The sequence below is a fragment of the Gobio gobio genome (genome assembly GCF_949357685.1).
Source record: "Gobio gobio genome assembly, chromosome: 11".
NCBI classification, from domain to species: domain Eukaryota; kingdom Metazoa; phylum Chordata; class Actinopteri; order Cypriniformes; family Gobionidae; genus Gobio; species Gobio gobio.
The window spans coordinates 50,800,992-50,820,991 of NC_137104.1; the positions used below are offsets into that span (position 1 = coordinate 50,800,992).

Genomic DNA, 20,000 nt, shown 5'->3' on the forward strand with positions numbered 1-20,000 from the left:
CAGGCAGTTTTTGTGCGCGCTCCGAGACAGAGTGGACCGCTGACAAATAGGTACAGCCCGGTCATTAGCTGACTGCTTGTAGCCCGTCAAAAAGACACTCAAATTCACCATTTGTGTTTACCAACACAAAATCTTAACACCCTGCCTTACTAGCGGCATCCATCAGCTATTCAACGCCTTAAGTGGCTCACATAACCATTCACGCGGCCCCCATAGCTGTTCTTCTACACAGTTAGCTTTCCAGCTCTGTACAAACTTGCATTTTCCTTTGCCATCTCTCTTTTGTTTCCCACAAAGTGTGCCAGTATGCCTCACATATGCAGCCCTGCCACCACCGGGAACCCCCGTAGACCCGGCAGAGCACGCGATGGGCATCCTTCAGCCCACGGCAGCCAGGAACCTACAACGGCAGAGAAACGAACGGCAAAACTGCAACACAAGTGTGTCCAGACACCCAGACTGAGATACAAAGACTTGACCATCATCATCATCTCCTCGGCCACACTCCCACAGGCCTCAAAAGGAAGGTAAACGGACTGATGCTGTAAGTCACAGAGTTCCACAGGGAACCATCTCCCGCTCATCATGAGAATGCACAGCGTACCTGCAAGGATGCTGACGGGACGGAGCTACCGTAGGAGATCACTGGTCTTCAGGAGGCTCTGACAGCTGCTGAGCACACAGAGCAGCTGGATAACGCCACTGTACAAGACCCTGAAAGAGAACTGTTTCTCACAAAGACCCTGTTAAAACCGCCAATGTGGAACTTAAAGAGAAAAGACACTAAAGCTAAGGCCCTTGGAGGCCATCTGCATGCAGCCAAAAGCTGAAGTCCAAACACTGACTCAGCAATCCTGCAGCATTAGAGACAAGCTTAATGTGGTGTGGTCCGAAGAAAAAAAAAAACTAAACGGCCCAACCAACTGCAAACGAACCCTCACAAGAAAGAGGTACCCTGCTGAACTTCACACCAGCAGCGTTAGCTCCTCCAGCCCTGCACACAGACACAAAGGGGGGAGGAGCCAAAGCCCTCTGCTTAACCTTTCACCAGCCAGTTTCCTGAAAGCCTCTGCAGCCACAGAAGGAAAAGGATTAATTCAGAAAAACCCTGAAATGGCACGTGAAGTGACACTTAAAGACCTCAAGCAAATGGACAGACACATCCCTGCATTCACACCAAAGCTTGCAGGAGACCACAACGTCCATGCCTACCTACGAGACATTGACCTTCACTTGCAGTCTTCTGATAGAGTGAACCACCAGGATAGACTCTATCTGCTCTGGATCACATCCAGCCCAGAGTTGCGATGCTTTCTGGCTCGGCAGCCAGGAAACCTCCACTCGACTACCAGCAGCGTGACCCGGTCAGACATGACATTTCCTATGTCTCTACTACAGACTCAGACAAACCTGGAACGGAAGGAGGACACCAGCTTCAAGAACCTTCTCCTATGACACCAGTTAGTAGTCACCGTGTAGGCGACACAGCCTGCCCCACACAATACCATGCAGGTGACTTGACAACGAAGGCCTTTACGAACACAAGGGCCCCCTCCGAAGGGGTTCTCAAACCCCCATGACTTTGAACTTTGAAACACAAAAGCCAAAGTGGGCACCAGAAGGCACCCAACATGGCCATAATGCAAGACACCCTCTAGCAAAGTTCCTAGTCAGCGTAGGGCAAACTAATTTCCAAGTAGATGCAAACATGTTCACAGAAACACAAAAGCCTGCATTAGTGAAATTTGAATTTGTACTGTTTGAAAGAGAAATCTTCAATGACTGTGTAAGCCTCACATGTCAACAACCTAGACACAGCATTGAAACTTACAGACCATTGATATACACTATTTGATTTGGCACTGCTGCGCATTGGTTTCCACGACAAATGGCTTGTCAAAGGCAATGCTAAACCCAGAATGTGAGCTAGCATGGCCGAGCGCCATTCGCTTAAACCACTGTCCACCTAAAGGTTTGATTTTGATCATTATGACACATGACATTACATTCAATATAGATGCAGATCGCGAGTGCTGGCTTGTTAGATGCAGATAAAACGATAGCTTGAATTGACATCTCTACTGTAACAGAAATAGTCTTAACACATCTTAACGTATGTCAAATGGTATTAGCATAAGGCTACTCTGACTTTAGAAAAGAGACTCTAATTTCAGTATTAAAGGGTAATTCTGTTTAGACAAAAGAATCTCAGCTCAGCAGTATATAAAATGTTTAAAGGGGTGGTAAACCACGATTTCACTATTCTAACTTTAGCTAACGTGTAATGTTGCTGCTTGAGCATAAACAACATCTGCAAAGTTACAACGTTCAAAGTTTAAAGCAAAGGGAGATATTTGCTTTTAAAGAAATCAGTTTCTAAGAACTACAGCAAACGGCCAGTAGGCGACTACACACATTCCTCCAGGGTTGGTGACATCAACAGGCTTTATATTTACATAAACCCCTCCTCCGAGAATATTAAATAAGGGGGGGTGAGGCCATTTTGTATCGCGGCGCTGTTGTGGTATAGTAGGCTGGAGTGTTGTTGCCGCGATGCCGAGGAAACGCTGTTATTTTCATCCGGATTGCAGGTCTGGGGTACTTGCTCTGTTCAGCCTTCCTTGGGACGGGGGTGCGTTGCAGAGCGTTTAACATACAGCATGTTATATGCACGTGTGTTTGAGTCAGCGGGGAATCAGGCGCGCGCAGAGCTCCCTGCAGCACATCTAACAGAGGAAAACATCCACCGTCTTCGCGATTTCAATGCCAGATTTGCACAACGTCAGCTGCGTGAAAAAAACACTGCCGGTGCGTGGATGCACGACGCGCGCGCTGCACATTTCACGGAGGACAACACAAACTTCCACAAACTTCGCGAGTTCAATACAGGATATGCACAACGGCTTGTCCTGAAAGCTGGATTTACAAACAGAAGCTGTTCACGGGCCACAACCTGTAAGTCTGATTTATTTTTCATCGATGTGTTTTCCTGTAATAGGTTGTAGCAAGGAAGTAAACAGATGACAACGCTGTTCTGCAAACCAGTCTGTTAAATGCTCATTCATACTTAACGTTATCCGACGAACACCTAACGTTCCAAACACTAACGTTAAAATCTGAACAGCGAACCTGGCATTAGTGTAAATGATTCTTTGATTAGAGCTTTTATGTATTGTTTATCTACAGGCTTGCTAAACATGGTTCTGTGTGTGATTTGGCTAACTTACTAGTTAAAGCCAGTGCTTAGTGTTTGTTTTGGGTTAGTTCTTGTGACAGATATTTGGCTATAATCGTTCTAAAAATACAAAAGTTAAAGTGCCATTCAGTAGCGATCATTATAGATCCGCAGTCTTTACTCTTGAGGACTGAACAGGTTCTGCTCGATCATCTTCACTCAAATGTTCTGGGTCTGATTCGGGCTCATATGGTTTTATTGACGCCGTTGTTTCTAACACTGACCAAAGCACAGCCTCCGGTAAGGGGCGTGACGTTTCCGACATACGTGCACTAGGCGTTTAGCGAATCACAACACACTGGGCCAGCTAACCAATCAGAGCCCACTGCGTATTTTTGAGGGACTGGCTTCATACAACCCGGAAAGCATCAGACCGTTTTACAAGGAGGGACAGAGCAGTGTAGAATAAAGGTCAAATATATGAAAAATAAGGCATTTTTTTAAAAAACGAAGCATGAACACATGTTACAGTGCACCCCACAAACACAGTCAAGCCTTCAAAAGAATGTGTTTTACCACCCCTTTAACCTGTTTCTGATGAAGGAATCTCAGTACAGTGTTATGTAGACATAGATTTGGGTGATGCTCCCCTGTCGACAGTGTAAAGGCCTTAGAAATTATAGTCAGATTGATGTCATTCATCTAAACTTTAGCTGCATTTACAAGCATTGCTACCTGTTGATCAATACTATGTTTCATTCACTGAAAGAAACATCAGTATTCATCCATGAGACGAATGTAATTCCGTGTGATTAAACAAGTTTTAACTCAAAACTGTTAGATAGAGACTACATGAGTAAAATTCGCAAATAATTACAGCAGACACATTTCCATAGCAAACTATGACATCAAGCTGTATGCTTTATCACTAGTTGACCCATTGAACCTTTAGCTTTGAACTCTTTAGGGTCATGCATTGGTCCCTCACCCTACTCTCAACAACAAGTGTGCCAAAATGTTGCAGATGCTCAGCCCATCCTCTCAGACGGGAGACTTAAAGGACTGACTGGCAATTGCGAGGAACATGGTTCCACCCAGGACTGCGGAAAGCCTACAGTACCAGAGCCAACGCAACTGGACATGCATTGGTCCCTCACCCTACTCTCAACAACAAGTGTGCCAAAATGTTGCAGATGCTCAGCCCATCCTCTCAGACGGGAGACTTAAAGGACTGACTGGCAATTGCGAGGAACATGGTTCCACCCAGGACTGCGGAAAGCCTACAGTACCAGAGCCAACGCAACTGGACAATGAGAGAAGAGGACTAACAATAAATGACCCGAGCCAGAGTGCAGAGACAGGTGATCAAGGGTATCTCCTCCTTAGCGTCCACCTCATGGATCTGAAACAGAAGGTAAAAACAACCTCACACAGCAGATCACAGAGACCAGCAAGAAGCAGACACATGCTCAAAGCCTCACCAACTAGCTAGAGACTGAGGCTCAAACCAGAAACAAAGACTTGAAATGGCTCAGGCGGCTACTGAACCATGAGAGCAGCTGGACAGAGCAAGCACAGGACCTGTGCAGAACTGTTGCTAGGGCAACCGCCCAGGCACCAGACAAGCCATGGAAGACAGCGCACCCAACCTGCGCACACCACAGGACGTCCCACAGCTGTCGACGACAACGTCCTCCGCCAAACCCTTCACACAGGTGTCAAGCGGAGGCTGCATAAGGACAGCTGGACACGACTATTTCACAGTTACAGGAGCTGCTGACACCAGCAGAATAGCTCCCTGAACAGGACTCACCAGAGGAGTACTGCACAGGAAAGATACCAACTCCTTGCCCACACAGCTCAGGCAAGCTCACATCAGCACTGCAACAAGAGCAGAGCAGAACTCAATCCTTCAGACTTCTCGTGGTTGAGAGGCTAACAACCACCTGCTGCCCTACAGCAACAACTATCGATTATGTAGTGATTGAGGCGAATCAGACACTTAAATTCCTGTTACATTTAACAAATATGTTTTAAATACTTTGTGCTGAATAACAGACCTTCCTCCAACACCCAGAGAAGGATCCTCGGTTACCATGGAAACAAGACTGATAAGATGTTTTACGACACCAAAGGAATGTGGCCACATGGAAAGTCCACATGGGAAAGACACAGCCTGTAAAACACACGCTTTTGCCTCAAATTACAGACAAACCATCTATAAATGAACAAGCACCCTAGGACCTTGTATGTACACACATAACTGTCTTGTAAAGGTGCATTGGATGTCACTTATGAATGTCTTATGAACAACTTACTATTTAAAGGTCCTGTTTTTCGTGTTTTTTTGAAGCTTTGATTGTGTTTACAGTGTGCAATATAACATGTGTTCATGTTTCGCGTGTAAAAAAACACAGTATTTTTCACACAATTTACTTATCTGTATACTGCTGTTTTCACTGTCCTCAAAACGGCTTGAAAGATTTCCCTGTTCTATGAAGTCCCTCCTTCAGAAACACGTAACGAGTTCTGATTGTGCCAGCGGTTCCCGTGTTGTGATTCGACAGCAGCTTAGGGCACGCAGAGCGCACGTTACCGGAAAGGTCACGCCTCTCACCATAACGGGGATGCATGCGCTCAATGATCTCTAAGTACAGCGTCCCTGGGAAAGCCAAACAAAGGTGACTTGACTCCGGGATGAAAATAACAGCGTCTCGACGACATGGCAACAAACAAACTATACGAACGCAACCGAACGCAACACTTCCTATTCTCCACGCGGGAGCAACAAGACCACGCCCCCTTTTTCGCGCGTTCTTGTGGGCGGAGGTTAGGAAATACCAGGATGTAGTCCTAACCAGCCGTTCGCTGTAGGCTTTGAAAGGGAACTTCTGTTAAATAAAATATCTCGCTTGGCATTGAACTTTGAGCTTTATAATTTTACAGGTATTATAAATGCTCTAACAGCAACATTACACACTAACTAAAGTTTGAAAAATGGGATCACGAAGAACAGGACCTTTAAGGTAACCTTATATATGTCGTGTCTCCTATCAAATTAATGCTCGCTTCACAACTTACACTTTCATGTTTGTCACGTTCTCGTAAGAGTCAATATGTGTTTGTTGCATTAATTAGAGTATAAATGGGCACAGACCCTTTTGAATCCGGTTTGAAACAAAGACCCATAAATCTCCAGAGGAGATTTTCCCTGCTTGGAAATCCCAACAATCTTATAGGTCAAGTCTACTTCAGGAGGTGGTGACCTCCTGCAGACTTCTTAAGGAGCAAGACACTCGTCCCTCCTCCCTCTCTTCTTCTGTGTCATGGACACAACAGGCTGTGACTGTGGGCTCCTGCCCTGCAGGCCGCTCACATGGCAGACCTCTACCGACACCGAACCAAAGGCCTCACAAGGCCATGGACCAGAAGGCCCAAATTCTGCATGCCATGTGCAACTTCTTCCACGGATTCGAAGCAACCACGCAAGCTCATAATTTCTTCTTCATCCAATACAGAAGAACTTGACCGCCACATCAAAGCCATCGGACGGAACCCACAAACTTTCTCCTGTGATTTCAGCTCGGACGGTCTTCTACAGCTCAGGCTAAATGCAAGTAAAGTACGAAACAGAAATCGCTGTGTAGTTAGTAAAACTGTAAACTCTTTGTTCAGACAAAGAAGTTTATTAACGATGGTTCTTCCAAAGGTTTAGACTTTCTGAGTTATTTTTCTATAACTCCATCAATCTGTTCTGACCCTTTTCCCTCCGACCACTTTAACCTTACCTCTTATCATGTGTGTATGTCATGTTTGTCTATTGTTAGTTATAGTCTTGTACCGTGATTTAGTTATTAAAGTTTGTGCACAATATATGTTGGTCCTGACTCCGTGCCTGCAAACATATTGTCCCTTTAATGATCGATCTTGCTAATGCGCTCTAAGCGCTTAGGTAAGAAATAACTATTTTTCTGAGACCATGAAAAATATCCTTTTCTAAGAATTAAATTAATAACCAATACTGAATGATTGTAATGTAAATGTAGCTACATCAGTTAATCTAGTTAACTGATTCAAATATTCATAATCAATCATAATGAATAATCATAATGAGGTATGAATAATTATTAATATTTCCCCTCATAGCTAATTCGTTACAGAGCTCTCCGTTGTATAATTCTGTGAAACGACAGAGGACGACTCTGAGTAATTGTTCTCCAAACCATCAAAAAGCAGCGATGAGAGGAAGTAGTTTGACGAATAATTTGTCAAACACTCGTGATAAGTTTGTGAATAAATAGATTTCTTCACGTATAAACTGATTAGGTTGTGGGTCATTTTGAAGATACGTGTGAAAGTTTTTTAGTAGGCCTACACTTCTTAAACCCTAACCAAATAATCAAGTTAAACCCAGTAAACTTGAAATTGTGACTTGTCATTAGAACAAAACATATTAATGAAAAGACAGATTTCAGCCTGATAGGGATGCCTGCACTGAATCGCCAATTTCACATGTATTTTGTGTATTTTCAAAATACAAAATATTGTATTTGTATTTAAATACATTTTCCCACACAGTATTTTGTATTTGTATTTTAAATACATTTCCATGTATTTACGCCCATCTCTGAATTTAACTGCCATTACCGGTTTACAAATGAAATGTTTTACTTACAGTTTGCGGTTTGCTGGTTCCAGAACAGTTGGCACAGCCTGATCTTTGAGCTAGAGTTTTGTGTTGTGACTTGTTCTCAAAACAAGTCGCTGATAAATGTACAGTACAAACATGCAAGTCAGCAGTGACGTGACTAGGACATTCGTTGAAAATAAACTCAATAAATGTTTCTCTGACATCGGAATCCTTCAGCCGCAAAGATGATGTTTTTCCACAGCACAACGTCTGCGTGGCATCGCAATCTTGTTATTATCACAATCTTATTATCACAATCTAATCGTAAACAACTACTTTAGATCCACTCGCTGCTCATCGACTGAACACCAGTGGGTTGGACAACGATGTGATGATGTAAAAGTCAGCGTTGTTGTCTTCAAACGAAGCTTTTTTAGAGATTGATTATATAAATGCTTTTCTATTGAAGGTTTTCAGTTATGGATCTTGCAGGATGTATTCATGATACAAAGTGCCAAAATAATGCCTTTTCTTATGTGCCAAAAGAAAAAGGAAAATTAGATTTCTCATGTCAATACCCCTTTAAATAAGTGAGGTATTTAATCTCACTTTATTAAGCAATATATTTGCTGCTGGCCTTCGATGATCCATTTCAACTATCATTATAAGGCAAGGCAAGTTTATTTGTATAGCACATTTCATACACAGTGGCAATTCAAAGTGCTTTACACAGAAATGAAATAAAAATATTACAGTTATAATAGGAATTAAAAGAAATAAAAAATAAAGAAAATATATTATATTATAATATTATAATTATAATATAAGCAAAATTACTTTAGATAAACATCACATTTGTGTTTCATTTTATGTTATTTTCTTCTCCTGCGTCCGCAGCACAGCTGAAAGGTTAGTTTGAGCCTCTACTGTACAGACGTGAATCTGCATTTCCTTCAGCCTGAGGATTATTATTACACTTTAGTTGTGAAAATAGATCTCCTGTTTTTTTGTTATTAAAAACAAACAAGCAAGAAAATGTTTTTAACTGTTAATTAACTAAGTAACAATTAGTTACTTTTTTTGAGACTAACGCAATATTGTAAAGCATTACTTTTAAAGCTAACGTTCCCCAACACTGCTGATGTTTAAAGGTGATGAATATATGTATCTGTATAGTGTATTTGATATTGTTGTACCAGTTAGTGTGAGTTTCTCCTGTAGAGTGTCCTGCAGTTGAGTCAGAGCTCTCCTCAGAGTCTCCAGACTCTCATCAGTCTTCACACTGATCTCAGGCCAGTTCCTGGTGTTTCTAGAGCTGCACAGGGATGAGTAAATCTACAGCAGGAGAGAGGAGAAATCCTTCAGCATGGGGAGTGTTATGGTGTCATATACTGCATTATCATTGATCAGAGAGACGTTGACTGACCTGTAGGAGGTGGAAGTGATCTTCTGTGTGTGAGAGCTGCTCCAGCTCAGTGTTTCTCATCTTTAGCTCAGTGATCTCCTGCTCCAGCTCTTCAATGAGCTCTTCCTCCTGTTTCTCTGCTGCTTTCTGCTGCTGCTCCTCCATCATCTCCAGCAGTTCAGTCTGACATCTCTCAATGGAGCGGATGAGATCAGTGAAGAGCTCAACACGGGCTGCTTTCTCCTCCTCTGTGTTTCTCTGCTCAATCAGGACAATCAACGAATGATTAGTGGTGTTTGATAAGACAAGAGTCAGTGTTACTATTGCTCATACTATACTATAGAGCTCCGGAGGTCACGTGACCCATTCTGTTTACGACGCCATTTTGGCAGGCAAGAACAGCCGCGCCAGCATGGGTTTCAAGGCAACGGAGTTCACTGCGCACTTTAATTCAAAAGACATAGATTTTTACATAGCAAAACTTAATAGATTAAACATAACAGATCCCTATAATGCCCCCGGGGTGCTTTTCACGTGTATGGATAAAGGAACGGAAAGCTTTCCTGTCAGGACACCTGTAGCACCAGCTGTGCGCAAGTTACAACTAGCCTAGTTTTGACGTAAATGGGCACTAAGTTACAACTTATGCACTCATAAATATTTTTGCGTTGCACCATTAAACTTAGTTGAAGCCTAAATCTACGTGTAGTAGTAGGGGATTTCATTTCCTTTTTTTTCATTCACAATCCTTATATGGGAATGGGTGGATGAGGTAATTAGGAGGAGTATTTAAGTGTTTAGGCAGGAAGCCCTCGGACGTAGACTGTCATACCCGCCCCCTTCCGGTTGCCGGTGTCACTCTAGCCGAGTGTTTGCTGTAGTCGTCGTGACGTGTCCTGGGAGTTGCGTCAAGCGCTCATTGAAAGCTTTAAGGTATGTCGGCTATCGTAATGTGTTGTGCGTTCTACTGTTAGTTGAGCTTAATGGGGTTTACTGTGTGTTTTAGCGGAACATTATCGAGTGCATCCACATGTAGATTGTCATACCCGCCCCTCTTCCGGTTACCGGTGTCGATATAGTCGAGGTAAGTGACGGAGGTTACGCAGGGTTTCGTGTGGTTTTAAAGTGTTTAGAGTATGTGTTTTTGTCTTTGAAGTGATCGCTGTAGTCGTCTCGGTGTCGTGCGTTGGGAGTTGCGTCAAGCGCTCATTGAAAGCTTTAAGGTATGTCGGCTATCATAATGTGTTGTGCGTTCTATGGTTAGTTGAAGTTAATGGGGGTTATTGTGTGTTTTAGCGGAACATTCGCGAGTGCATCTTGACGCCGTGGTATGTATGATTCAGTGAATGATCGTATTCCTTGATTAGAGCAAATCCTTGTCTGATTGTTGTGTTTTGTTTTGCAGTTTCTCGCGTACCACGTGATTTAATTCAGGTCGTGCTGCTGTTTTTCGTGATTAGGTTATTGTTTTGTTTCGTGAACTAATATTTTCTTTCTGTCCTTCATTTTTTATCTTTTGGGTTATGTTATTTATGTATTGAAGTTGGGTTGACCAGTGCGATTCGGGCTGTGTAACTATCTAGTAGCTTGTAGGTGACCATTTCACCGTCACTCTTTGAGTATCCTGGGCTCGTTTATGCCAACGAGGTAGGACGGGTTATCCGTGTACAAGCTGATCTGGTCACTCATCATATTGTGTCTGTTGTGATTGTTGTATCTGTACCATACCCACTAATTTCTCTTGTTCCCTTTTTTTTCTTTTCTTTTTGTGTTGTTGGTTCGAGTCAAGGCTAAGTGCGCCAAGGGGGAGGCTAGTCACCTGGGTGAAACACCTTTTTTTGCTGTGAGTTTGGAGCACCAGGGTTGGAGCACCTCTTCCTATTTTGTTTGCTGTGCACACATAAGGGGTTGAGATTAGAACACTATTTCTTACAGCTAGTTTGCCACCCCTGAGGTATAGTTTTTTTATTATTCTTTTGTTTAGTAATTGTTTTGTTTGTTTATTTTTTGGGAACAGTACAGTATTTGTGATGTCTGTTTGATTTGATCCAGTATTCGAATCAGTCATGTTTAGAGGGATGTTCTTTTAATATTGTGCTATTTTAAGTACTGTTACAATAAACTTGCCAGTGATTTATACCTTGATTACATGATGCCAGTGGAATATCTTTTTCCTGTCCAATAAAATTATTAATTTGTTTATTGGATGACGCGACTCTGTCTTTTCACTGCACCACCAAACCTGTGTTCCTTCTATATTTCCTTGGGTGCAGTTCCCAAGGTGGCGTAGTCAGTGCTATTTCGATTGGGTGATATTAAGCATCACTGTTGGCCCGTTACATACGTATAAACTAAATATTTACAGAAGCCTCCGATCAGGAGTAACATTAACTGATATAATAGCAGGCAGACTGAACTGCATCAATACGCTCTTGTTTTACATGACAGACTTCAGGTGCGTCTCAATCAGCTCCTGGTTCAGTAGTCAGGACACTGATCAGGGATCAGCCCATTGCCTTATGTCCTGATGAGTGCCCTGACTACTGAACCAGGAGCTGATTGAGACGCACCCTTCTATATGATAATGCTGACATACAGGCCTACATGCGCTTACATTTTAAGAGAGAAAACATGTAAATCGATTAACGTTATATGCCTGCGGTTAACACGAACCCATCCAAAACAAATGGGAACTTATTTTTATAAAGGCGCAATGACGGCTGCTTATATACATTCATAATGATGATCGATGGGACTGGCTCCTCCTGGATCTGTGTGGAGAACTTCATATAATGACATTATTTTAAACTCACTTTTCTGACTTCTGCTGAGTGTTTGACATCTTCAATCCTGTCCTGGATCATCTGCTGCACGTCTTTCTGTGTCTTCATCAGTTGAGTCTATAGACACAGAACAACACAATATGTTTTCAAAACTGATTCATTTATATTAAAGAACATGTGATTCTTCATGATAAGAGCATTTAAAATCAGTTTTGTCAGTAACTTCTACCTTCTTCTCTTCACACTCCTCTTCTATAGGAACAGTGTTGTGGTTCTTGTGATCTGTCACGTCACACATCAGACACACACACGTCTGATCATCTCTACAGAACAGCTCCAGAGGCCTCTCATGTTTCTGACAGATATAGTCCTCCAGATTACTCACAGGATTGATCAGTTTGTGTTTCTTTAAACCTGCCACTCTCAAATGACGCTGCAGGTGAGTTTCACAGTAAGAGCTCTGACACACCAGACACGACTTCAGGGCTTTCTGCTTTCTTTCCTCACAGACGTCACACACAACTTCAGGTTTTTCCAGAACTTCAGGTTTTTTCTCAGGATTTTTCTTTCTATTGTCATCTACAACTTCTCTGAGTGTGGTGTTAATCTTGAGATCAGGTTTGTGCTTGAATGTTTCTTTACAATATGGACAGTTGCAGGTCTGGCTGTTGTCCCAGCACTTATTCAGACAGGTCTTGCAGAAGTTGTGTCCACATGAAGTGGTGACTGGATCAGTGAACACGTCCAGACATATAGAGCACTGAAGCTCCTCCGTCAGTCGACCGCTGGAGGAAGACATCGCTGGAGAGAGAAATGAAGAAGAGAAATCACTACTAGTCTAAATTTTGGAGACACTTGAAAAACACAGAATTCTCATTCTCAAACAAAGTTTCTCATGCAGAGACATTTTTTTTGAATTAAGGATTCTGTGTAAATTATTGAAACGATGATGATGATGATGATGATGATGATGATGATGATGATGATGATGATGATGATGATGATGATGATTTTATTATACGGATGAGTTAGAGCAGATAGAGAAGGAAAATAATCAACAAGCTTAAAAGAATCCCATGATTCACCTCATGAATTTGGTCAAATATGATTTCTCAAATATATACGAGATCATGTATAAGCTGGTCATTACTGCAAAATGAACCCAGACAAGCTGATCAGTGCCTTAATGTGAAGTAGTTCTGTATATTCCTGAACTGTATATTTTAAATATCACCATATGAGAAGAGTTAAAGTTATTCATGCACTAATTCATTATTTTCTGGGTTATTGATTTACATGGAGGATCAGACTCAATACTGCATCTCCTGGTTTTTCTTGCTTTCGTTGATATTGGTGAAGATTCTGCCATTGTTCTTTCCCTCTTCAAGCCATTTCAAGAAATAATAAAAAAAAACATATTGTATTTCAAAATATAAATTATGACCAATAGACTGAAAAGATCGATCTAAGCCCATTTGCTCCTGTATTTTTTCACTGAAGTTTAAATGAAATCTCACCTCAAAAGTCAGATTTGGAGTTATACTTCACATTCTCTCATGACCATTTAATAAATATTTCTATTAAAGTGTTAAAATCTCATTGATTGTGAGGGAAACACAATCACTCATACAGCGAGAGACTCATAAAATCACTGAACAATCTGAATGACCTTCTGTTTACATCAGAAAAAGCAAATACAAAGTAGGTCATATAGGTCATATGAATAAATATATATCTCCACAAAATAAACATAAATATTGTGTGACCAAGTGTAGCTTGAATGAATAAGTGTAGTTTTAATCTTTAATATAAATGTGATTTTAGCAGGTTTGTCAAGTCTGTCTGCAGTTAATTTTACTTCCTGCTTCTTTAGTCTTTATGTAATGTGACAAAATGACAGAAACGCCAAACTTTGCTTTACAACCAATCAAATTACTTACTTTTAATACAATTCTGATACCCTTTCAGTGCAGTAAACAACTAAAGTAGTCGAGTATTTGACATGATTAAACCTGGTTCTGTTCAACTTATCCCAGTTTGACATAAAGCCACTAAACCAGATCACTTCCATTAGAAACCTGTTCAGCTCAATCTCTCTTATATTTCTATCATTACCTGTGAGGATCAGATGTGTCCACAAGACTCTTTGATCGGATCAATAAATATTCTGTTGTTTGAAGAGGTTGATCGTCTCAGGCGTCCATATTGTGACTGATCAAGTTGGTTTACTTTCTCTGAATCTCTATCTGAACTACAGTGATGTCAGAGCTCCTCCTGTATTCACACATTTACATTCGTCCCTGTATTCGGTGTGTTGGGTTCATGTGTGTCTGTTTGTTGTGGCCACTGTTGTTTGTCCTTAAGGGGAAGGGTACGGAGCATGTTACCCAAAGTGCAATTAAATCGCTCTGTTCCCCCATTGCCCATGCGGTGGTAGACTGTCGTATGGGATTTTGCCACACCGGCCAGACGAAGAAGCTCTGCAATCAAATTGCTCTCGAGATTGGTGCCCTGATCGGAATGTATTCTCTCAGGGAAACCGTAAACACAGAACACAGTGTCCCAGAGCTTCTTGGCGACTTGCTTTGCCATCTGATTGGCACAAGGGAATGCATGGGCAAGTTTGGTGAAATGGTCGGTGACCACTAGGACATCCACAGAATGCTGCTTACAGTCCTCCGCCGACCATAAATCCATGCAAACTAACTCCATCGGGGCAGAGCTCTTGATGCTTTCTAGGGGCGCACGAGCAGCAGGTTCCGGCGACTTCCCAAACACACACCTCTGACAGCATCTGACATGTGTCCTAACATCCCTCTCCATATCAGGCCAGTAAAATCGCTGCCTTGTCAGTGAGAGAGTACGGTCCTGACCTTGATGACCTGCCAGATCGTGTATGCCCAAAAATATTTTTTCCTCTAGACTCAGACGCAACACATATTTAGATCTTCTCTGTTTGGACACGGGATCTCTCGTCACTCGATACAACATCCCATCACAGATTTCCAACTTGTCCCATTGCTTGAACAATCTGAGGACCTTCGAATCAGCACCATGCCTTTCCCGCCTAGATGGTCGCTACCTGGCTGCAACAAAAGGTAACACCTTAGAAATGCTGGGGTCTTGCTCTTGACTCAGCTGTAGCTCCTGAGCGGAGAACATGGGCGTAACATCCTGACCACTCGACAGCTGTTGGACGTGTTGGGTCAGATAGAGTGCCCTGGATTCCACTGCATCAATCCAGTCACATTGGGCCTGACAAAGAGCTCTGATCTCGGCAGAATCACACGCCACCTTGAACATTTGATGGTCCCCAGATCTGTAGCTTTGAGACTGGCAGCTGACCCTGAAAGCATCCTGCACAGAATCCTCCTCTATCCCATTAGCTTCCTGAATCAGGGTGGGATATGGTTCCTTCAGCAGCCTCTGACAAATCTCAGCAGACTTGAACTTGAAAACACTTGCAAGAGACTGGACTGGGCAGTATTTGATGAACATCATACTGACTTCATGGCCCGGGTCATAAATGCCACGGCCTTGCCTTTTCAGATACTCATCCGCTACATCAACTGTTTTGTTTAGCCGTATCCAGTATTCCATAGCATCTTCACCTGGCATGGGCAATGTATTGTAGAAATCTGCTAAAGGCATGTTTGAGTCAGTCAGTTCGCTGAAGTGTTGATTCAGAATGTCAAAAATCACATGGGGATTAGCATTATGGTTAATAGAAGTGTCGTTACGCAGCTTTATCCTCACCACATCCCCTGCTTTGCCAGGACTTCTTGTGAATGCTCAATCAGCAATCAATTGCACATCAGTAAAGCACTCTCTTAAATGCTGTTATATTGAAGACAAAAAACCTGACCACGGTAAAAGGAGAGTGAATGCAGCTTCCCACGGTGAACGAGCTGACATCGATCTTCAGACCAATCCTTGACCATTGTAACAGGCGTGCTTTGTCTTTAACAGTTTGTTCGGTTGGATGCACGTCCATTAACCCTTGTATATTCTGCGTTGTGTTCTTGTTGTGTTGAATGAAGGAAAGACGCAGACCACGACCAACTGCTGGTTTCTCTTTTAATGAAGGCGAAACAGCAAATTTGTTTCCTCTCAGCGAGCCTGGTGCAGACTGTACAAATCAACAAAAAAAAACACATAAGGCTCTATCACATGCAGTCTCCTCCACACAACACACAGTTCTCAAGCTCCTGTTAGCAGATAAACATACAGAAAATCCTGTAGACTAGCACGTGGAAACATGTCTACTTTAAAGCTTGCAAAAAGTCTGTTTACAAGGTTTACGTTCAATTGACACTAACTGCATGTTCGCAACTTCAAAACTAACATTTATACATGCATAAAACAAGGTTTGCATCGTACAAAAAACGAAATAAATGTTTAAAACTGACGAGCAAAATAATACATTACCTCCTCTCAGCTAGTCTGGCGCAAACTGAAAGAAGCGCGTGAATGACGCCACAAAGCCTGCGACACTCTTAAAGTGACAGTACAGGTATTAACACTATTATCTGAATACAACATCCAGCCATAAATATTGGCAATAGAACACATCTTAAACGTAAAGAAAACAATGTTCATCAGGATTTGGTGACATTTCAACCGTAAAGGTAAAGATATAATTTCAACCTGGTTACATTAACACAAATGATGTTGGTACCCAGCTAAAATACAATAATTGCAACCATAGCTTTTGTATGATAATTGCTTACTGATTACACTGTATAACAGTGACGTTATTGATTTTTTTTTTAACAACAGTGAAGGTATTGATTTTAATTCATAATAATCATAATATTGTAAGAAGGTAGAAATATGCGATGTGCAAGAAAGGAAACAAGACGGCAAAAGCACTATTAGTGTTGAAATGATGGGAAGGAGAATATAAATGGTTAAAGAAAGAATTGTTGAGGAAAAAAACCTAAAGAGAAAGAACTTCTTTACCTTTTATTTGTGCAAGAATTTAAATGAGAAAAATTACAATGCCCAGTTAAATGATTAACCTGATTGCTGTAACTTGAATAGGCTGAATTCAGTCAAGGCCTAACAATTTACATTTCATTGATCTGCAACCCAATGAGAAAGGGGAGGTACAAGTTTTCCATTGCAATGAACCTCGCAAGTGTTAGCGAATTCCTCTCTGGGAGCGTCAGATTACATGGGACCTGATTGGGGAAGTTATTTTACTGGGAATGTAATGAAAGTTGTGTGTGATGTTAACTCCAGGCATTCACTCTACAGGGGTCACACACCACAGATACCCCTTTTCCACCAAGGCAGTGCTAGAGCTAATTCAGAGCCAGAGCTAGTCCCAGTTCATAGTTGGTTCGACTGAGGAGCCTTCTAAGAAGCGGTTTGCTTTTCCACCTGCTGAGAGCCACAGCAGAGCCATGTCTTGCGTCACTGTTTACGTCTCATCTCTCTCAGCAACGCTAGCGAGGCAGCGGCAATGTTGCCAAGGATGTGGTTTTGTCGCGGGCTGTTTTTTCATGTCCGCGGGATGAAGCGACCCCAATTATGTGATATTTAGCCCCATATTGCGAATTTTAGTAGGCAACCATGCCAAAAAACACATATTTTACCCCCAAATGTGATTTTTACTGGGGAATCCCCACCTGGAACGCGATTGGGCTTGTTTTGAGTAGCAATTGGGCGGGTTTGTTGTGAAAACCTAGCAACACTGGGCAGCGGGAAACACACACACACACACCAGGCTTGTTCGAGATGCTTCGTCACTGCGCAGACCGATCCACGTATGATATAAAAAAACGCATGAGTGAATCAAAAGCATAAGGAGTCATATGCTCTCTCTGGACTCGTTATCATACGGCGATCGGTCTCTGCACAGCACCGCTGCGAACAAGCCTTCCATCAACAATGCAAACGTTGCGTTACTATTCATTCACATGGCTTTACGATCCTACATCGGCATCAAAACACAACGCAAACACAGCGAATCCAACGCATTCATGTAGTTCGCCGTAATTTGTATAGACGGAGATTACAAACGAGCAGCAGCTGTTAGCTCCATTAGCTGCTATATCAAACATGGCGGATCTCAAGTTTGTGTTCGTCTTGTTGACCCCGCCCCCAGCGCCTGACGTAATCGGTTCTTAGTTCTAGCCCTGTTCTAGCCCAGCAATGTTTTGGTGCTACTTAAGAACCACTTTTCCTGGCTCGGAGCCGGGGGTTTGTGTGTGGAAACACAAAGAACCGATTTGAAACTAGGCTCTGGCTCCGATCTAGCTCTGGCTCTGCTTTGGTGGAAAAGGGGTAAGTGATCCAAATGGTCAAGAGTTCAAATGGCACCATAAATACCAAATGACCTGATGCTCTAAACACAGATCTGGCTTGTATAAACAGCATCATTTAAAGAGATTGCCCCAGGGGACCTGAGTGTGATAATGTGTCAGGTCTCGGGTCTGATCACGTCTTTGTGTTCGTGTTTTGTGTTTTGGTGCGTGGCTTTGTTTTGACAGCTCGCCATGTGCTTGTGTCTCTGCCCCTACCTGCTCCTGCTCGTTAGGGCTTCTCTCACACCTGGTTCTTGTTCTCCTCATTATTATTTCCCTTTATAGCCCCTCGTGTGTCTCTATCCTTTGTCAGACTGTTATGGTTTAAACCGCTATTCTGACTGCCTGTGTCCGTATCAGTACTCTTGTCTTGCCTCGTCTCTTCCCGTTTCGTTAAGGCTCCAGTGCTCGTGGCTGCAAGTTCTCTCGCCATTCTACTGCGCTCACTGTGTACTCAAACATCATTCGCATTTGGTGGCGGCTGTCTGGATTTGAGAGCAGCCTTTCCTGGTTGTGCCGATTGCCGCGGTCGCGGCTTTTCCTGACTCACAAACTGTTTTTCTGACACCTCAGTTATTTTCTGTTCAATAAACCTTCTGTTTGCACCCGCATCTGAATCCTGCCTATTTTCCTGACAATAATGATCATAATACAGCAGATTGTGTAAACACAACTGCAACAGCAACTTAAGGAGCAACTGATCTGGCTGCATTTACACACAGTCAGATCTGACCATTATAAATCAGTTTATCTGACCTTTTTCTTTACAGAAACATGATCATGATAATGATACATGTCTTTGTAATCTACAACAAATTTTCTCATAATGGCATAAAACCTTAACAGGTTAAAGCCATCTACAACAACTATCTGGCTAAGACCATTAAAGAAAAAATAAGATAGCACCATCTATCTTAATTAAATTTGTGTGAAGTTTCAATATTAAACTGTATTTCTCTCTGTGTGTTTGTTTTCCAGACAGGAAAAGTAAATAAGTAAACAAGAATCCATGGTCCACAACTGATCAGCGTAAAAAAATATAACACAATTGCAAAGCAATATGAAATAATTTAAAAGAGCCATCTTGTCTGGCTCATAATCTACATGCAGTGTGTGTGTGTGTGTGTGTGTGTGTGCCCCAAAGACACTGACACAGCACCACATGGGGGTTCTGGCTACAGAAAGTTCCCCCTCGGCAGCTCTGTTATCCTTCCTTAAATACTCCAACTAGAACAAAAGGGTTGTAAATATTTGCAACACAAACACCTGGTTTTGGGGCAGAGGATCAGATATCTTTGAAGAGACCACTCAAAAGGAGAAAGAAATTCTCATTAGTTTTCGATCTTTCTAATACTACTAGTGACTGCAGTGAAACTGAGACCATTTTACCATTCGCACCGAGACCTTTAAAATGACACCAAACATGAAAGGGATAAAACAATAGATTTACAAGATACACCATCATTGGTATATCTGCATTTGATGACTTGAAAACAGGGCAAGGAGAGGGCAAAATGGGGAAGGGGTGAAATGTTTGATCAGGGTGGTGTCGCACACGTTTCTGTGAGATCTTCTCTCAAGATTAGTGACTTTTATTGTTCTATTGCTGGAATGTGGATCTTTTATCTTAGCAGCAAAACTGATCCTTACAAAAACATCTGAGAATTGTGTGTGTAGTGTTTTGAGAAAACGGTTC

The 20,000-nt window shown here is 42.2% G+C and overlaps 1 protein-coding gene across 1 annotated transcript in view; it reads right to left on the reverse strand.

Annotated features, from left to right (window-relative positions):
- Nucleotides 1-12,792, reverse strand: part of LOC307134290 (E3 ubiquitin-protein ligase TRIM39-like) — a gene marked incomplete at its 5' end in the record, with an annotated part of 15,579 nt that extends 2,787 nt beyond the window's left edge. The window contains 4 exons of the mRNA XM_079829906.1: nt 9,002-9,140; nt 9,232-9,468; nt 12,024-12,110; nt 12,223-12,792. Of these exons, the coding sequence (XP_079686032.1) occupies nt 9,002-9,140; nt 9,232-9,468; nt 12,024-12,110; nt 12,223-12,792 (1,033 nt within the window). The remainder of the gene's footprint in view (nt 1-9,001; nt 9,141-9,231; nt 9,469-12,023; nt 12,111-12,222) is intronic.
- Between the last annotated feature and the right edge of the window lie 7,208 nt (nt 12,793-20,000).